This window comes from Copadichromis virginalis, linkage group LG22, assembly GCF_057382275.1.
Source record: "Copadichromis virginalis isolate Kocher_CV1m ecotype Utaka linkage group LG22, C_Virginalis_male_GT1.1, whole genome shotgun sequence".
Classification (NCBI taxonomy): Eukaryota; Metazoa; Chordata; class Actinopteri; order Cichliformes; family Cichlidae; genus Copadichromis; species Copadichromis virginalis.
The window spans coordinates 1111162-1125640 of NC_140638.1; the positions used below are offsets into that span (position 1 = coordinate 1111162).

Genomic DNA, 14479 nt, shown 5'->3' on the forward strand with positions numbered 1-14479 from the left:
AAGAGAAAAATATTAAAAATATGAGCTAAGAACATGTGGTATTAGAGCCAGAACTAGGGACAAAAAGCTGAAGTTGTTAACAATAGCAGAGGAGGTGGTTTTTGTTGTGGTTGATGATTTAGTTGGGGTTGATGTTGCTGTACTTCGGGTTGTTGTTGGAGCAGCTGTGGCTGTTGTTGGGGCAGCTGTACTTGTTGTTGCAGCACCTATGGTTGAGGGTGCAGTTGGTATTGAGGTTGGAGCAGCTGTGGTTGTTGTTAGAGAAGCTGTAGTTGTTTTTGGAGCAGCTGTAGTTGTTTTTGGAGCAGCTGTGGTTGTTGTGGGTCCAGTTGTGGTTATTGTTGAGGCAACAGTTGTGGTTGTTGTTGGAGCAGCTGTAGTTGTTGTTGGAACAGCTGTGGTTGTTGTGGGTCCAGTTGTGGTTATTGTTGAGGCAACAGTTGTGGTTGTTGTTGGAGCATCTGTAGTTGTTGTTGGAGCAGCTGTCGTTGTTGTTGGAACAGGTCTAGTTGTTGTTGGAGCAGCTGTGGTTGTGGCCGCAGTTGTGGTTGTTGTTGGAGCAGTTGTGGTTGTTGTTGGAGCAGCTGTGGTTGTTGTTTGATGAGGTGTGGTAGTTGGAGCAGCTGTGGTTGTTGTGGGTGCATCTGCAGTTGTGGGTGCAGCTGTGGTTGTTGTGGCGAAAGTTGTGGTTGTTGTTGGGGCGACAGTTGTGGTTGTTCTTGGAACAGCTGTAGTTGTTGGAGCACCTGTACTTGAGGATCTAGTTGTTGTTGTTGGTGGCAAAGCTGTGGTTGTTGTTGGAGCAGCTGTAGTTGTTGTTGGAGCAGCTGTGGTTGTTGTGGGTGCAGTTGTGGTTGTTGTTGGAGCAGCTGTGGTTATTGTGGGTGCAGTTGTGGTAGTTGTTGGAGCAGCTGTAGTTGTTGTGGGTGCAGCTGTGGTTGAGGGTGTTGTTGTTGTTGTTGGGGAAGCTGTGGTTGATGTTGGAGCAGCTGTAGTTGTTGTTGGAGCAGCTGTGTTTGTTGTGGGTGCAATTGTGGTAGTTGTTGGGGAGACAGTTGTGGTTGTTGTTGGAATAGCTGTAGTTGTTGTTGGAGCAGCTGCAGTTGTGGCCACAGTTGTGGTTGTGGTTGTTGGAGCAGTTGTGGTTGTCTTTGGAGCAGCTGTAGTTGTTGTTGGAGCAGCTGTGGTTGTTGTGGGTGCAGCTGTGGTTGAGGGAGTGTTTGTTGTTGTTGTTGTTGAGGAAGCTGTGGTTGTTGTTGAGGCAGCTGTAGTTGTGGCCGCAGTTGTGGTTGTTGTTGGGGAGACAGTTGTTGTTGTTGTTGGCGCAGTTGTGGTTGTTGTTGGAGCACCTGTAGTTGTTGTTGGAGCAGTTGTGGTTGTTGTTGGGGCAGCTGTGGTTGTTGTGTGTGCAGTTGTGGCTGTTGTTGCAGTTGGGGAATCTGTGGTTGTTGTTGGAGCAGCTGTAGTTTTTGTTGGAGCAGCTGTGGTTGTTGTGGATGCAGCTGTGGTTGAGGGAGTGTTTGTTGTTGTTGTTGTTGAGGAAGCTGTGGTTGTTGTTGAGGCAGCTGTAGTTGTGGCCGCAGTTGTGGTTGTTGTTGGGGAGACAGTTGTTGTTGTTGTTGGCGCAGTTGTGGTTGTTGTTGGAGCACCTGTAGTTGTTGTTGGAGCAGTTGTGGTTGTTGTTGGGGCAGCTGTGGTTGTTGTGTGTGCAGTTGTGGCTGTTGTTGCAGTTGGGGAATCTGTGGTTGTTGTTGGAGCAGCTGTAGTTTTTGTTGGAGCAGCTGTGGTTGTTGTGGATGCAGTTGTGGTAGTTGTTGGGGCGAGAGTTGTGGTTGTTCTTGGAACAGCTGTAGTTGTTGGAGCACCTGTACTTGAGGGTGCAGTTGTTGTTGTTGGTGGCAAAGCTGTGGTTGTTGTTGGAGCAGCTGTGGTTGTTGTTGGAGCAGTTGTGGTTATTGTGGGTGCAGTTGTGGTTGTTGTTGGAGCAGCTGTGGTTATAGTGGGTGCAGTTTTGGTAGTTGTTGGAGCAGCTGTAGTTGTCTTTGGAGCAGCTGTAGTTGTTGTTGGAGCAGCTGTGGTTGTTGTGGGTGCAGCTGTGGTTGAGGGAGTGTTTGTTGTTGTTGTTGTTGAGGAAGCTGTGGTTGTTGTTGAGGCAGCTGTAGTTGTGGCCGCAGTTGTGGTTGTTGTTGGGGAGACAGTTGTTGTTGTTGTTGGCGCAGTTGTGGTTGTTGTTGGAGCACCTGTAGTTGTTGTTGGAGCAGTTGTGGTTGTTGTTGGGGCAGCTGTGGTTGTTGTGTGTGCAGTTGTGGCTGTTGTTGCAGTTGGGGAATCTGTGGTTGTTGTTGGAGCAGCTGTAGTTTTTGTTGGAGCAGCTGTGGTTGTTATGGATGCAGTTGTGGTAGTTTTTGGGGCGAGAGTTGTGGTTGTTCTTGGAACAGCTGTAGTTGTTGGAGCACCTGTACTTGAGGGTGCAGTTGTTGTTGTTGGTGGCAAAGCTGTGGTTGTTGTTGGAGCAGCTGTGGTTGTTGTTGGAGCAGTTGTGGTTATTGTGGGTGCAGTTGTGGTTGTTGTTGGAGCAGCTGTGGTTATAGTGGGTGCAGTTTTGGTAGTTGTTGGAGCAGCTGTAGTTGTTGTGGGTGCAGCTGTGGTTGTGGGTGCAGTTGTGGTTGTTGTTGGGGAAGCTGTGGTTGTTGTTGGAGCAGCTGTAGTTGTTGTTGGAGCAGCTGCAGTTGAGGGTGTTGTTGTTGTTGTTGTTGAGGAAGCTGTGGTTGTTGTTGGGGAAGCTTTAGTTGTTGTTGGAGCAGCTGTGGTTGAGGGAGTTGTTGTTGTTGTTGTTGTTGTTGTTGTTGTTGTTGTTGAGGAAGCTGTGGTTGTTGTTGGGGCAGCTGTGGTTGTTGTTGGTGTAGTTGTGGCTGTTGTTAGGGCGGCAGTTGTGGTTGGCGCAGTTGTGGTTGTGTTTGTTGGAGCAGCGGTTGTTGTTGTTGGAGCACCTGTAGTTGAGGGTGCAGTTGTAGTTGTTGTTGGGGCAACAGTTGTTGTTGTTATTGGAGCAGCTGTAGTTGTTGTTGGAGCATTTTTGGTTGAGGCCGCAGTTGTGGTTGTTGGGGCAACAGTTGTGGTTGTTGTTGTTTGGGCAACGGTTGTGGTTGTTGTTGGAGCAGCTGTAGTTGTTGTTGGAGCAGCTGTGGTTGTTGTGGGTGCAGTTGTTGTAGTTGTTGGGGCGGCAGTTGTGGTTGTTGTTGGAACAGCTGTAGTTGTTGTTGGAGCACCTGTAGTTGATGGTGCAGTTGTTGTTGTTTTTGGGGAAGCTGTTGTTGTTGTTGGAGCAGCTGTAGTTGTTGTTGGAGCAGCTGTGGTTGTTGTGGGTGCAGTTGTGGTAGTTGTTGTGGCGACAGTTGTGGTTGTTCTTGGAACAGCTGTAGTAGTTGAAGCACCTGTACTTGAGGGTGCAGTTGTTGTTGTTGGTGGCAAAGCTGTGGTTGTTGTTGGAACAGCTATAGTTGTTGTTGGAGCAGCTTTAGTTGAGGGTGCAGTTGTGGTTGTTGTTGGGGAGGCTGTGGTTGTTGTTGGAGCAGTTGAAGTTGTTGTTGGAGCAGCTGTGGTTGTTGTTGGAGCAGCTGTGGTTGTTGTGGGTGCAGTTGTGGTAGTTGTTGGAGCAGCTGTGGTTGAGGGTGCAGTTGGTGTTGTTGTTGGGGCAACAGTTGTTGTTGTTATTGGAGCAGCTGTAGTTGTTGTTGGAGCACCTGTAGTTGAGGGTGCAGTTGTAGCTGTTGCTGGGGAGGCTGTGGTTGTTGTTGGAGCAGCTGTAGTTGTTGTTGTAGCAGCTGTGGCTGTTGTGGGTGCAGTTGTTGTAGTTGTTGGGGCGGCAGTTGTGGTTGTTGTTAGGGCGGCAGTTGTGGTTGGTACAGTTGTGGTTGTGGTTGTTGGAGCAGCAGTTGTTGTTGTTGGAGCACCTGTAGTTGAGGGTGCAGTTGTAGTTGTTGTTGCTGTTGGGGAAGCTGTGGTTCTTGTTGGAGCAGCTGTAGTTGTTGTCGTAGCAGCTGTGGCTGTTGTTGGGGCAGCTGTGGTTGTTGTTGGTGCAGTTGTGGCTGTTGTTAGGGCGGCAGTTGTGGTTGGTACAGTTGTGGTTGTGGTTGTTGGAGCAGCAGTTGTTGTTGTTGGAGCACCTGTAGTTGAGGGTGCAGTTGTAGTTGTTGTTGCTGTTGGGGAAGCTGTGGTTCTTGTTGGAGCAGCTGTAGTTGTCGTCGTAGCAGCTGTGGCTGTTGTTGTTGTTGTTGCTGTTGGGGAAGCTGTGGTTCTTGTTGGAGCAGTTGTAGTTGTTGTTGCTGTTGGGGAAGCTGTGGTTGTTGTTGGAGCAGCTGTAGTTGTTGTTGCTGTTGGGGAAGCTGTGGTTGTTGTTGGAGCAGCTGTAGTTGTTGTTGGAGCAGCTGTGGTTGTTGTTGGGGCAGCTGTGGTTGTTGTTGGTGCAGTTGTGGCTGTTGTTAGGGCGGCAGTTGTGGTTGGTACAGTTGTGGTTGTGGTTGTTGGAGCAGCAGTTGTTGTTGTTGGAGCACCTGTAGTTGAGGTTGCAGTTGTAGTTGTTGTTGCTGTTGGGGAAGCTGTGGTTCTTGTTGGAGCAGCTGTAGTTGAGGGTGCAGTTGTAGTTGTTGTTGCTGTTGGGGAAGCTGTGGTTCTTGTTGGAGCAGCTGTAGTTGTTGTTGGAGAAGCTGTGGTTGTTGTTGGAGCATTTGCAGTTGTGGCCAAAGTTGTGGTTGTTGTTGGCGCAGTTGCTGTTGTGGTTGTTGGAGCAACGGTTGTTGTTGTTGGAGCACCTGTAGTTGACGGTGCAGTTGTTGTTGTTGTTGCTGTTGGGGAAGCTGTGGTTCTTGTTGGAGCAGCTGTAGTTGTTGTTGGAGAAGCTGTGGTTGTTGTTGGAGCATTTGCAGTTGTGGCCAAAGTTGTGGTTGTTGTTGGCGCAGTTGCTGTTGTGGTTGTTGGAGCAACGGTTGTTGTTGTTGGAGCACCTGTAGTTGACGGTGCAGTTGTTGTTGTTGTTGCTGTTGGGGAAGCTGTGGTTGTTGTTGGAGCAGCTGTAGTTGTTGTTGTAGCAGCTGTGGCTGTTGTTGGGGCAGCTGTGGTTGTTGTTGGTGCAGTTGTGGCTGTTGTTAGGGCGGCAGTTGTGGTTGGTACAGTTGTGGTTGTGGTTGTTGGAGCAGCAGTTGTTGTTGTTGGAGCACCTGTAGTTGAGGGTGCAGTTGTAGTTGTTGTTGCTGTTGGGGAAGCTGTGGTTCTTGTTGGAGCAGCTGTAGTTGTTGTCGTAGCAGCTGTGGCTGTTGTTGTTGTTGTTGCTGTTGGGGAAGCTGTGGTTCTTGTTGGAGCAGTTGTAGTTGTTGTTGCTGTTGGGGAAGCTGTGGTTGTTGTTGGAGCAGCTGTAGTTGTTGTTGCTGTTGGGGAAGCTGTGGTTGTTGTTGGAGCCGCTGTAGTTGTTGTTGGAGCAGCTGTGGTTGTTGTTGGGGCAGCTGTGGTTGTTGTTGGTGCAGTTGTGGCTGTTGTTAGGGCGGCAGTTGTGGTTGGTACAGTTGTGGTTGTGGTTGTTGGAGCAGCAGTTGTTGTTGTTGGAGCACCTGTAGTTGAGGTTGCAGTTGTAGTTGTTGTTGCTGTTGGGGAAGCTGTGGTTCTTGTTGGAGCAGCTGTAGTTGAGGGTGCAGTTGTAGTTGTTGTTGCTGTTGGGGAAGCTGTGGTTCTTGTTGGAGCAGCTGTAGTTGTTGTTGGAGAAGCTGTGGTTGTTGTTGGAGCATTTGCAGTTGTGGCCAAAGTTGTGGTTGTTGTTGGCGCAGTTGCTGTTGTGGTTGTTGGAGCAACGGTTGTTGTTGTTGGAGCACCTGTAGTTGACGGTGCAGTTGTTGTTGTTGTTGCTGTTGGGGAAGCTGTGGTTCTTGTTGGAGCAGCTGTAGTTGTTGTTGGAGAAGCTGTGGTTGTTGTTGGAGCAGCTGTAGTTGTTGTTGGAGCAGCTGTCGTTGTTGTGGGTGCAGTTGTGGTTGTTGTTGGAGCAGCTGTGGTTATAGTGGGTGCAGTTTTGATAGTTGTTGGGGAGACAGTTGTGGTTGTTGTTGGAACAGCTGTGGTTGTTGTTGGAGCAGCTGTAGTTGTTGTTGGAGCAGCTGTGTTTTTTGTGGGTGCAATTGTGGTAGTTGTTTGGGAGACAGTTGTGGTTGTTGTTGGAACAGCTGTAGTTGTTGTTGGAGCAGCTGCAGTTGTGGCCACAGTTGTGGTTGTTGATGGAGCAGCTGTGGTTGTTGTGTGTGCAGCTGTGGTTGAGGGTGTTGTTGGTGTTGTTGAGGAAGCTGTGGTTGTTGTTGGGGAAGCTGTAGTTGTTGTTGGAGCAGCTGTGGTTGAGGGAGTTGTTGATGTTGTTGTTGTTGTTGAGGAAGCTGTGGTTGTTGTTGGGGCAGCTGTGGTTGTTGTTGGTGCAGTTGTGGCTGTTGTTAGGGCGGCAGTTGTGGTTGGCGCAGTTGTGGTTGTGGTTGTTGGAGCAGCGGTTGTTGTTGTTGGAGAAGCTGTTGTTGTTGTTGGAGCAGCTGTAGTTGTTGTTGGAGCAGCTGTGGTTGTTGTGGGTGCAGTTGTGGTAGTTGTTGTGGCGACAGTTGTGGTTGTTCTTGGAACAGCTGTAGTTGTTGGAGCACCTGTACTTGAGGGTGCAGTTGTAGCTGTTGCTGGGGAGGCTGTGGTTGTTGTTGGAGCAGCTGTAGTTGTTGTTGTAGCAGCTGTGGCTGTTGTTGGGGCAGCTGTGGTTGTTGTTGGTGCAGTTGTGGCTGTTGTTAGGGCGGCAGTTGTGGTTGGTACAGTTGTGGTTGTGGTTATTGGAGCAGCAGTTGTTGTTGTTGGAGCACCTGTAGTTGTTGTTGGAGCAGCTGTGGTTGTTGTGGGTGCAGTTGTGGTAGTTGTTGGAGCAGCTGTGGTTGTTGTTGGAGCAACTGTGGTTGAGGCCGCAGTTGTGATTGTTGGGGCAACAGTTGTGGTTCTTGTTGTTTGGGCAACGGTTGTGGTTGTTGTTGGAGCAGCTGTGGTTGTTGTGGGTGCAGTTGAGGTAGTTGTTGGGGCGGCAGTTGTGGTTGTTGTTGGAACAGCTGTAGTTGTTGTTGGAGCACCTGTAGTTGATGGTGTAGTTGTTGTTGTTGTTGGGGAAGCTGTGGTTGTTGTTGGAGCAGCTGTGGTTGTTGTTGGAGCAGCTGTGGTTGTTGTGGGTGCAGTTGTGGTTGTTGTTGGAGCAGCTGTGGTTATAGTGGGTGCAGTTTTGGTAGTTGTTGGAGCAGCTGTACTTGTTGTGGGTGCAGCTGTGGTTGAGGGTGTTGTTGTTGTTGGGGAAGCTGTGGTTGGTGTTGGAGCAGCTGTGTTTGTTGTGGGTGCAGTTGTGGTTGTTGTTGGAGCAGCTGTGGTTATAGTGGGTGCAGCTGTGGTTGAGGGAGTTGTTGTTGTGGTTGTTTTTGAGGAAGCTGTGGTTGTTGTTGGAGCAGCTGTAGTTGTGGCCGCAGTTGTAGTTGTTGTTGGAGCAGCTGCAGTTGTGGCCACAGTTGTGGTTGTTGTTGGGGAGACAGTTGTTGTTGTTGTTGGCGCAGTTGTGGTTGTTGTTGGAGCACCTGTAGTTGTTGTTGGAGCAGTTGTGGTTGTTGTTGGGGCAGCTGTGGTTGTTGTGTGTGCAGTTGTGGCTGTTGTTGCAGTTGGGGAATCTGTGGTTGTTGTTGGAGCAGCTGTAGTTTTTGTTGGAGCAGCTGTGGTTGTTGTGGATGCAGCTGTGGTTGAGGGAGTGTTTGTTGTTGTTGTTGTTGAGGAAGCTGTGGTTGTTGTTGAGGCAGCTGTAGTTGTGGCCGCAGTTGTGGTTGTTGTTGGGGAGACAGTTGTTGTTGTTGTTGGCGCAGTTGTGGTTGTTGTTGGAGCACCTGTAGTTGTTGTTGGAGCAGTTGTGGTTGTTGTTGGGGCAGCTGTGGTTGTTGTGTGTGCAGTTGTGGCTGTTGTTGCAGTTGGGGAATCTGTGGTTGTTGTTGGAGCAGCTGTAGTTTTTGTTGGAGCAGCTGTGGTTGTTGTGGATGCAGCTGTGGTTGAGGGAGTGTTTGTTGTTGTTGTTGTTGAGGAAGCTGTGGTTGTTGTTGAGGCAGCTGTAGTTGTGGCCGCAGTTGTGGTTGTTGTTGGGGAGACAGTTGTTGTTGTTGTTGGCGCAGTTGTGGTTGTTGTTGGAGCACCTGTAGTTGTTGTTGGAGCAGTTGTGGTTGTTGTTGGGGCAGCTGTGGTTGTTGTGTGTGCAGTTGTGGCTGTTGTTGCAGTTGGGGAATCTGTGGTTGTTGTTGGAGCAGCTGTAGTTTTTGTTGGAGCAGCTGTGGTTGTTGTGGATGCAGTTGTGGTAGTTGTTGGGGCGAGAGTTGTGGTTGTTCTTGGAACAGCTGTAGTTGTTGGAGCACCTGTACTTGAGGGTGCAGTTGTTGTTGTTGGTGGCAAAGCTGTGGTTGTTGTTGGAGCAGCTGTGGTTGTTGTTGGAGCAGTTGTGGTTATTGTGGGTGCAGTTGTGGTTGTTGTTGGAGCAGCTGTGGTTATAGTGGGTGCAGTTTTGGTAGTTGTTGGAGCAGCTGTAGTTGTCTTTGGAGCAGCTGTAGTTGTTGTTGGAGCAGCTGTGGTTGTTGTGGGTGCAGCTGTGGTTGAGGGAGTGTTTGTTGTTGTTGTTGTTGAGGAAGCTGTGGTTGTTGTTGAGGCAGCTGTAGTTGTGGCCGCAGTTGTGGTTGTTGTTGGGGAGACAGTTGTTGTTGTTGTTGGCGCAGTTGTGGTTGTTGTTGGAGCACCTGTAGTTGTTGTTGGAGCAGTTGTGGTTGTTGTTGGGGCAGCTGTGGTTGTTGTGTGTGCAGTTGTGGCTGTTGTTGCAGTTGGGGAATCTGTGGTTGTTGTTGGAGCAGCTGTAGTTTTTGTTGGAGCAGCTGTGGTTGTTATGGATGCAGTTGTGGTAGTTTTTGGGGCGAGAGTTGTGGTTGTTCTTGGAACAGCTGTAGTTGTTGGAGCACCTGTACTTGAGGGTGCAGTTGTTGTTGTTGGTGGCAAAGCTGTGGTTGTTGTTGGAGCAGCTGTGGTTGTTGTTGGAGCAGTTGTGGTTATTGTGGGTGCAGTTGTGGTTGTTGTTGGAGCAGCTGTGGTTATAGTGGGTGCAGTTTTGGTAGTTGTTGGAGCAGCTGTAGTTGTTGTGGGTGCAGCTGTGGTTGTGGGTGCAGTTGTGGTTGTTGTTGGGGAAGCTGTGGTTGTTGTTGGAGCAGCTGTAGTTGTTGTTGGAGCAGCTGCAGTTGAGGGTGTTGTTGTTGTTGTTGTTGAGGAAGCTGTGGTTGTTGTTGGGGAAGCTTTAGTTGTTGTTGGAGCAGCTGTGGTTGAGGGAGTTGTTGTTGTTGTTGTTGTTGTTGTTGAGGAAGCTGTGGTTGTTGTTGGGGCAGCTGTGGTTGTTGTTGGTGTAGTTGTGGCTGTTGTTAGGGCGGCAGTTGTGGTTGGCGCAGTTGTGGTTGTGTTTGTTGGAGCAGCGGTTGTTGTTGTTGGAGCACCTGTAGTTGAGGGTGCAGTTGTAGTTGTTGTTGGGGCAACAGTTGTTGTTGTTATTGGAGCAGCTGTAGTTGTTGTTGGAGCATTTTTGGTTGAGGCCGCAGTTGTGGTTGTTGGGGCAACAGTTGTGGTTGTTGTTGTTTGGGCAACGGTTGTGGTTGTTGTTGGAGCAGCTGTAGTTGTTGTTGGAGCAGCTGTGGTTGTTGTGGGTGCAGTTGTTGTAGTTGTTGGGGCGGCAGTTGTGGTTGTTGTTGGAACAGCTGTAGTTGTTGTTGGAGCACCTGTAGTTGATGGTGCAGTTGTTGTTGTTTTTGGGGAAGCTGTTGTTGTTGTTGGAGCAGCTGTAGTTGTTGTTGGAGCAGCTGTGGTTGTTGTGGGTGCAGTTGTGGTAGTTGTTGTGGCGACAGTTGTGGTTGTTCTTGGAACAGCTGTAGTAGTTGGAGCACCTGTACTTGAGGGTGCAGTTGTTGTTGTTGGTGGCAAAGCTGTGGTTGTTGTTGGAACAGCTATAGTTGTTGTTGGAGCAGCTTTAGTTGAGGGTGCAGTTGTGGTTGTTGTTGGGGAGGCTGTGGTTGTTGTTGGAGCAGTTGAAGTTGTTGTTGGAGCAGCTGTGGTTGTTGTTGGAGCAGCTGTGGTTGTTGTGGGTGCAGTTGTGGTAGTTGTTGGAGCAGCTGTGGTTGAGGGTGCAGTTGGTGTTGTTGTTGGGGCAACAGTTGTTGTTGTTATTGGAGCAGCTGTAGTTGTTGTTGGAGCACCTGTACTTGAGGGTGCAGTTGTAGCTGTTGCTGGGGAGGCTGTGGTTGTTGTTGGAGCAGCTGTAGTTGTTGTTGTAGCAGCTGTGGCTGTTGTGGGTGCAGTTGTTGTAGTTGTTGGGGCGGCAGTTGTGGTTGTTGTTAGGGCGGCAGTTGTGGTTGGTACAGTTGTGGTTGTGGTTGTTGGAGCAGCAGTTGTTGTTGTTGGAGCACCTGTAGTTGAGGGTGCAGTTGTAGTTGTTGTTGCTGTTGGGGAAGCTGTGGTTCTTGTTGGAGCAGCTGTAGTTGTTGTCGTAGCAGCTGTGGCTGTTGTTGGGGCAGCTGTGGTTGTTGTTGGTGCAGTTGTGGCTGTTGTTAGGGCGGCAGTTGTGGTTGGTACAGTTGTGGTTGTGGTTGTTGGAGCAGCAGTTGTTGTTGTTGGAGCACCTGTAGTTGAGGGTGCAGTTGTAGTTGTTGTTGCTGTTGGGGAAGCTGTGGTTCTTGTTGGAGCAGCTGTAGTTGTCGTCGTAGCAGCTGTGGCTGTTGTTGTTGTTGTTGCTGTTGGGGAAGCTGTGGTTCTTGTTGGAGCAGTTGTAGTTGTTGTTGCTGTTGGGGAAGCTGTGGTTGTTGTTGGAGCAGCTGTAGTTGTTGTTGCTGTTGGGGAAGCTGTGGTTGTTGTTGGAGCAGCTGTAGTTGTTGTTGGAGCAGCTGTGGTTGTTGTTGGGGCAGCTGTGGTTGTTGTTGGTGCAGTTGTGGCTGTTGTTAGGGCGGCAGTTGTGGTTGGTACAGTTGTGGTTGTGGTTGTTGGAGCAGCAGTTGTTGTTGTTGGAGCACCTGTAGTTGAGGTTGCAGTTGTAGTTGTTGTTGCTGTTGGGGAAGCTGTGGTTCTTGTTGGAGCAGCTGTAGTTGAGGGTGCAGTTGTAGTTGTTGTTGCTGTTGGGGAAGCTGTGGTTCTTGTTGGAGCAGCTGTAGTTGTTGTTGGAGAAGCTGTGGTTGTTGTTGGAGCATTTGCAGTTGTGGCCAAAGTTGTGGTTGTTGTTGGCGCAGTTGCTGTTGTGGTTGTTGGAGCAACGGTTGTTGTTGTTGGAGCACCTGTAGTTGACGGTGCAGTTGTTGTTGTTGTTGCTGTTGGGGAAGCTGTGGTTCTTGTTGGAGCAGCTGTAGTTGTTGTTGGAGAAGCTGTGGTTGTTGTTGGAGCAGCTGTAGTTGTTGTTGGAGCAGCTGTCGTTGTTGTGGGTGCAGTTGTGGTTGTTGTTGGAGCAGCTGTGGTTATAGTGGGTGCAGTTTTGATAGTTGTTGGGGAGACAGTTGTGGTTGTTGTTGGAACAGCTGTGGTTGTTGTTGGAGCAGCTGTAGTTGTTGTTGGAGCAGCTGTGTTTTTTGTGGGTGCAATTGTGGTAGTTGTTTGGGAGACAGTTGTGGTTGTTGTTGGAACAGCTGTAGTTGTTGTTGGAGCAGCTGCAGTTGTGGCCACAGTTGTGGTTGTTGATGGAGCAGCTGTGGTTGTTGTGTGTGCAGCTGTGGTTGAGGGTGTTGTTGGTGTTGTTGAGGAAGCTGTGGTTGTTGTTGGGGAAGCTGTAGTTGTTGTTGGAGCAGCTGTGGTTGAGGGAGTTGTTGATGTTGTTGTTGTTGTTGAGGAAGCTGTGGTTGTTGTTGGGGCAGCTGTGGTTGTTGTTGGTGCAGTTGTGGCTGTTGTTAGGGCGGCAGTTGTGGTTGGCGCAGTTGTGGTTGTGGTTGTTGGAGCAGCGGTTGTTGTTGTTGGAGAAGCTGTTGTTGTTGTTGGAGCAGCTGTAGTTGTTGTTGGAGCAGCTGTGGTTGTTGTGGGTGCAGTTGTGGTAGTTGTTGTGGCGACAGTTGTGGTTGTTCTTGGAACAGCTGTAGTTGTTGGAGCACCTGTACTTGAGGGTGCAGTTGTAGCTGTTGCTGGGGAGGCTGTGGTTGTTGTTGGAGCAGCTGTAGTTGTTGTTGTAGCAGCTGTGGCTGTTGTTGGGGCAGCTGTGGTTGTTGTTGGTGCAGTTGTGGCTGTTGTTAGGGCGGCAGTTGTGGTTGGTACAGTTGTGGTTGTGGTTATTGGAGCAGCAGTTGTTGTTGTTGGAGCACCTGTAGTTGTTGTTGGAGCAGCTGTGGTTGTTGTGGGTGCAGTTGTGGTAGTTGTTGGAGCAGCTGTGGTTGTTGTTGGAGCAACTGTGGTTGAGGCCGCAGTTGTGATTGTTGGGGCAACAGTTGTGGTTCTTGTTGTTTGGGCAACGGTTGTGGTTGTTGTTGGAGCAGCTGTGGTTGTTGTGGGTGCAGTTGTGGTAGTTGTTGGGGCGGCAGTTGTGGTTGTTGTTGGAACAGCTGTAGTTGTTGTTGGAGCACCTGTAGTTGATGGTGTAGTTGTTGTTGTTGTTGGGGAAGCTGTGGTTGTTGTTGGAGCAGCTGTGGTTGTTGTTGGAGCAGCTGTGGTTGTTGTGGGTGCAGTTGTGGTTGTTGTTGGAGCAGCTGTGGTTATAGTGGGTGCAGTTTTGGTAGTTGTTGGAGCAGCTGTACTTGTTGTGGGTGCAGCTGTGGTTGAGGGTGTTGTTGTTGTTGGGGAAGCTGTGGTTGGTGTTGGAGCAGCTGTGTTTGTTGTGGGTGCAGTTGTGGTTGTTGTTGGAGCAGCTGTGGTTATAGTGGGTGCAGCTGTGGTTGAGGGAGTTGTTGTTGTGGTTGTTTTTGAGGAAGCTGTGGTTGTTGTTGGAGCAGCTGTAGTTGTGGCCGCAGTTGTAGTTGTTGTTGGAGCAGCTGCAGTTGTGGCCACAGTTGTGGTTGTTGTTGGAGCAGCTGTAGTTGTTGTGGGTGCAGCTGTGGTTGTGGGTGCAGTTGTTGTTGTTGTTGTTGGGGAAGCTGTGGTTGTTGTTGGAGCAGCTGTGGTTGTTGTGGGTGCAGTTGTGGTTGTTGTTGGAGCAGCTGTGGTTATAGTGGGTGCAGTTTTGGTTGTTGTTGGAGCAGCTGTAGTTGTTGTTGGAGCAGCTGTGTTTGTTGTGGGTGCAATTGTGGTAGTTGTTGTTGGAGCAGCTGTGGTTGTTGTGTGTGCAGCTGTGGTTGAGGGTGTTGTTGGTGTTGTTGAGGAAGCTGTGGTTGTTGTTGGGGAAGCTGTAGTTGTTGTTGGAGCAGCTGTGGTTGAGGGAGTTGTTGATGTTGTTGTTGTTGTTGAGGAAGCTGTGGTTGTTGTTGGGGCAGCTGTGGTTGTTGTTGGTGCAGTTGTGGCTGTTGTTAGGGCGGCAGTTGTGGTTGGCGCAGTTGTGGTTGTGGTTGTTGGAGCAGCGGTTGTTGTTGTTGGAGAAGCTGTTGTTGTTGTTGGAGCAGCTGTAGTTGTTGTTGGAGCAGCTGTGGTTGTTGTGGGTGCAGTTGTGGTAGTTGTTGTGGCGACAGTTGTGGTTGTTCTTGGAACAGCTGTAGTTGTTGGAGCACCTGTACTTGAGGGTGCAGTTGTAGCTGTTGCTGGGGAGGCTGTGGTTGTTGTTGGAGCAGCTGTAGTTGTTGTTGTAGCAGCTGTGGCTGTTGTTGGGGCAGCTGTGGTTGTTGTTGGTGCAGTTGTGGCTGTTGTTAGGGCGGCAGTTGTGGTTGGTACAGTTGTGGTTGTGGTTATTGGAGCAGCAGTTGTTGTTGTTGGAGCACCTGTAGTTGTTGTTGGAGCAGCTGTGGTTGTTGTGGGTGCAGTTGTGGTAGTTGTTGGAGCAGCTGTGGTTGTTGTTGGAGCAACTGTGGTTGAGGCCGCAGTTGTGATTGTTGGGGCAACAGTTGTGGTTCTTGTTGTTTGGGCAACGGTTGTGGTTGTTGTTGGAGCAGCTGTGGTTGTTGTGGGTGCAGTTGTGGTAGTTGTTGGGGCGGCAGTTGTGGTTGTTGTTGGAACAGCTGTAGTTGTTGTTGGAGCACCTGTAGTTGATGGTGTAGTTGTTGTTGTTGTTGGGGAAGCTGTGGTTGTTGTTGGAGCAGCTGTGGTTGTTGTTGGAGCAGCTGTGGTTGTTGTGGGTGCAGTTGTGGTTGTTGTTGGAGCAGCTGTGGTTATAGTGGGTGCAGTTTTGGTAGTTGTTGGAGCAGCTGTACTTGTTGTGGGTGCCGCTGTGGTTGAGGGTGTTGTTGTTGTTGGGGAAGCTGTGGTTGGTGTTGGAGCAGCTGTGTTTGTTGTGGGTGCAGTTGTGGTTGTTGTTGGAGCAGCTGTGGTTATAGTGGGTGCAGCTGTG

General features: G+C 49.8%; 1 protein-coding gene across 1 annotated transcript in view; it reads right to left on the reverse strand.

The window, feature by feature from the left end:
* The window catches only part of LOC146682328 (uncharacterized), a 42331-nt gene continuing 27852 nt past the window's right edge, over positions 1 to 14479 (reverse strand). Inside the window, exons 20-30 of the mRNA XM_085446922.1 lie at positions 14220 to 14304; positions 13914 to 14006; positions 13045 to 13310; positions 12048 to 12765; positions 11347 to 11744; positions 8895 to 9545; positions 7299 to 7583; positions 7128 to 7250; positions 5217 to 5636; positions 3527 to 3659; positions 1 to 100 (exon numbers count right to left, since the gene is read on the reverse strand). Coding sequence (XP_085303048.1) covers positions 13 to 100; positions 3527 to 3659; positions 5217 to 5636; positions 7128 to 7250; positions 7299 to 7583; positions 8895 to 9545; positions 11347 to 11744; positions 12048 to 12765; positions 13045 to 13310; positions 13914 to 14006; positions 14220 to 14304 — 3260 coding nt within the window. The 3' untranslated portion in view covers positions 1 to 12. The remainder of the gene's footprint in view (positions 101 to 3526; positions 3660 to 5216; positions 5637 to 7127; positions 7251 to 7298; positions 7584 to 8894; positions 9546 to 11346; positions 11745 to 12047; positions 12766 to 13044; positions 13311 to 13913; positions 14007 to 14219; positions 14305 to 14479) is intronic.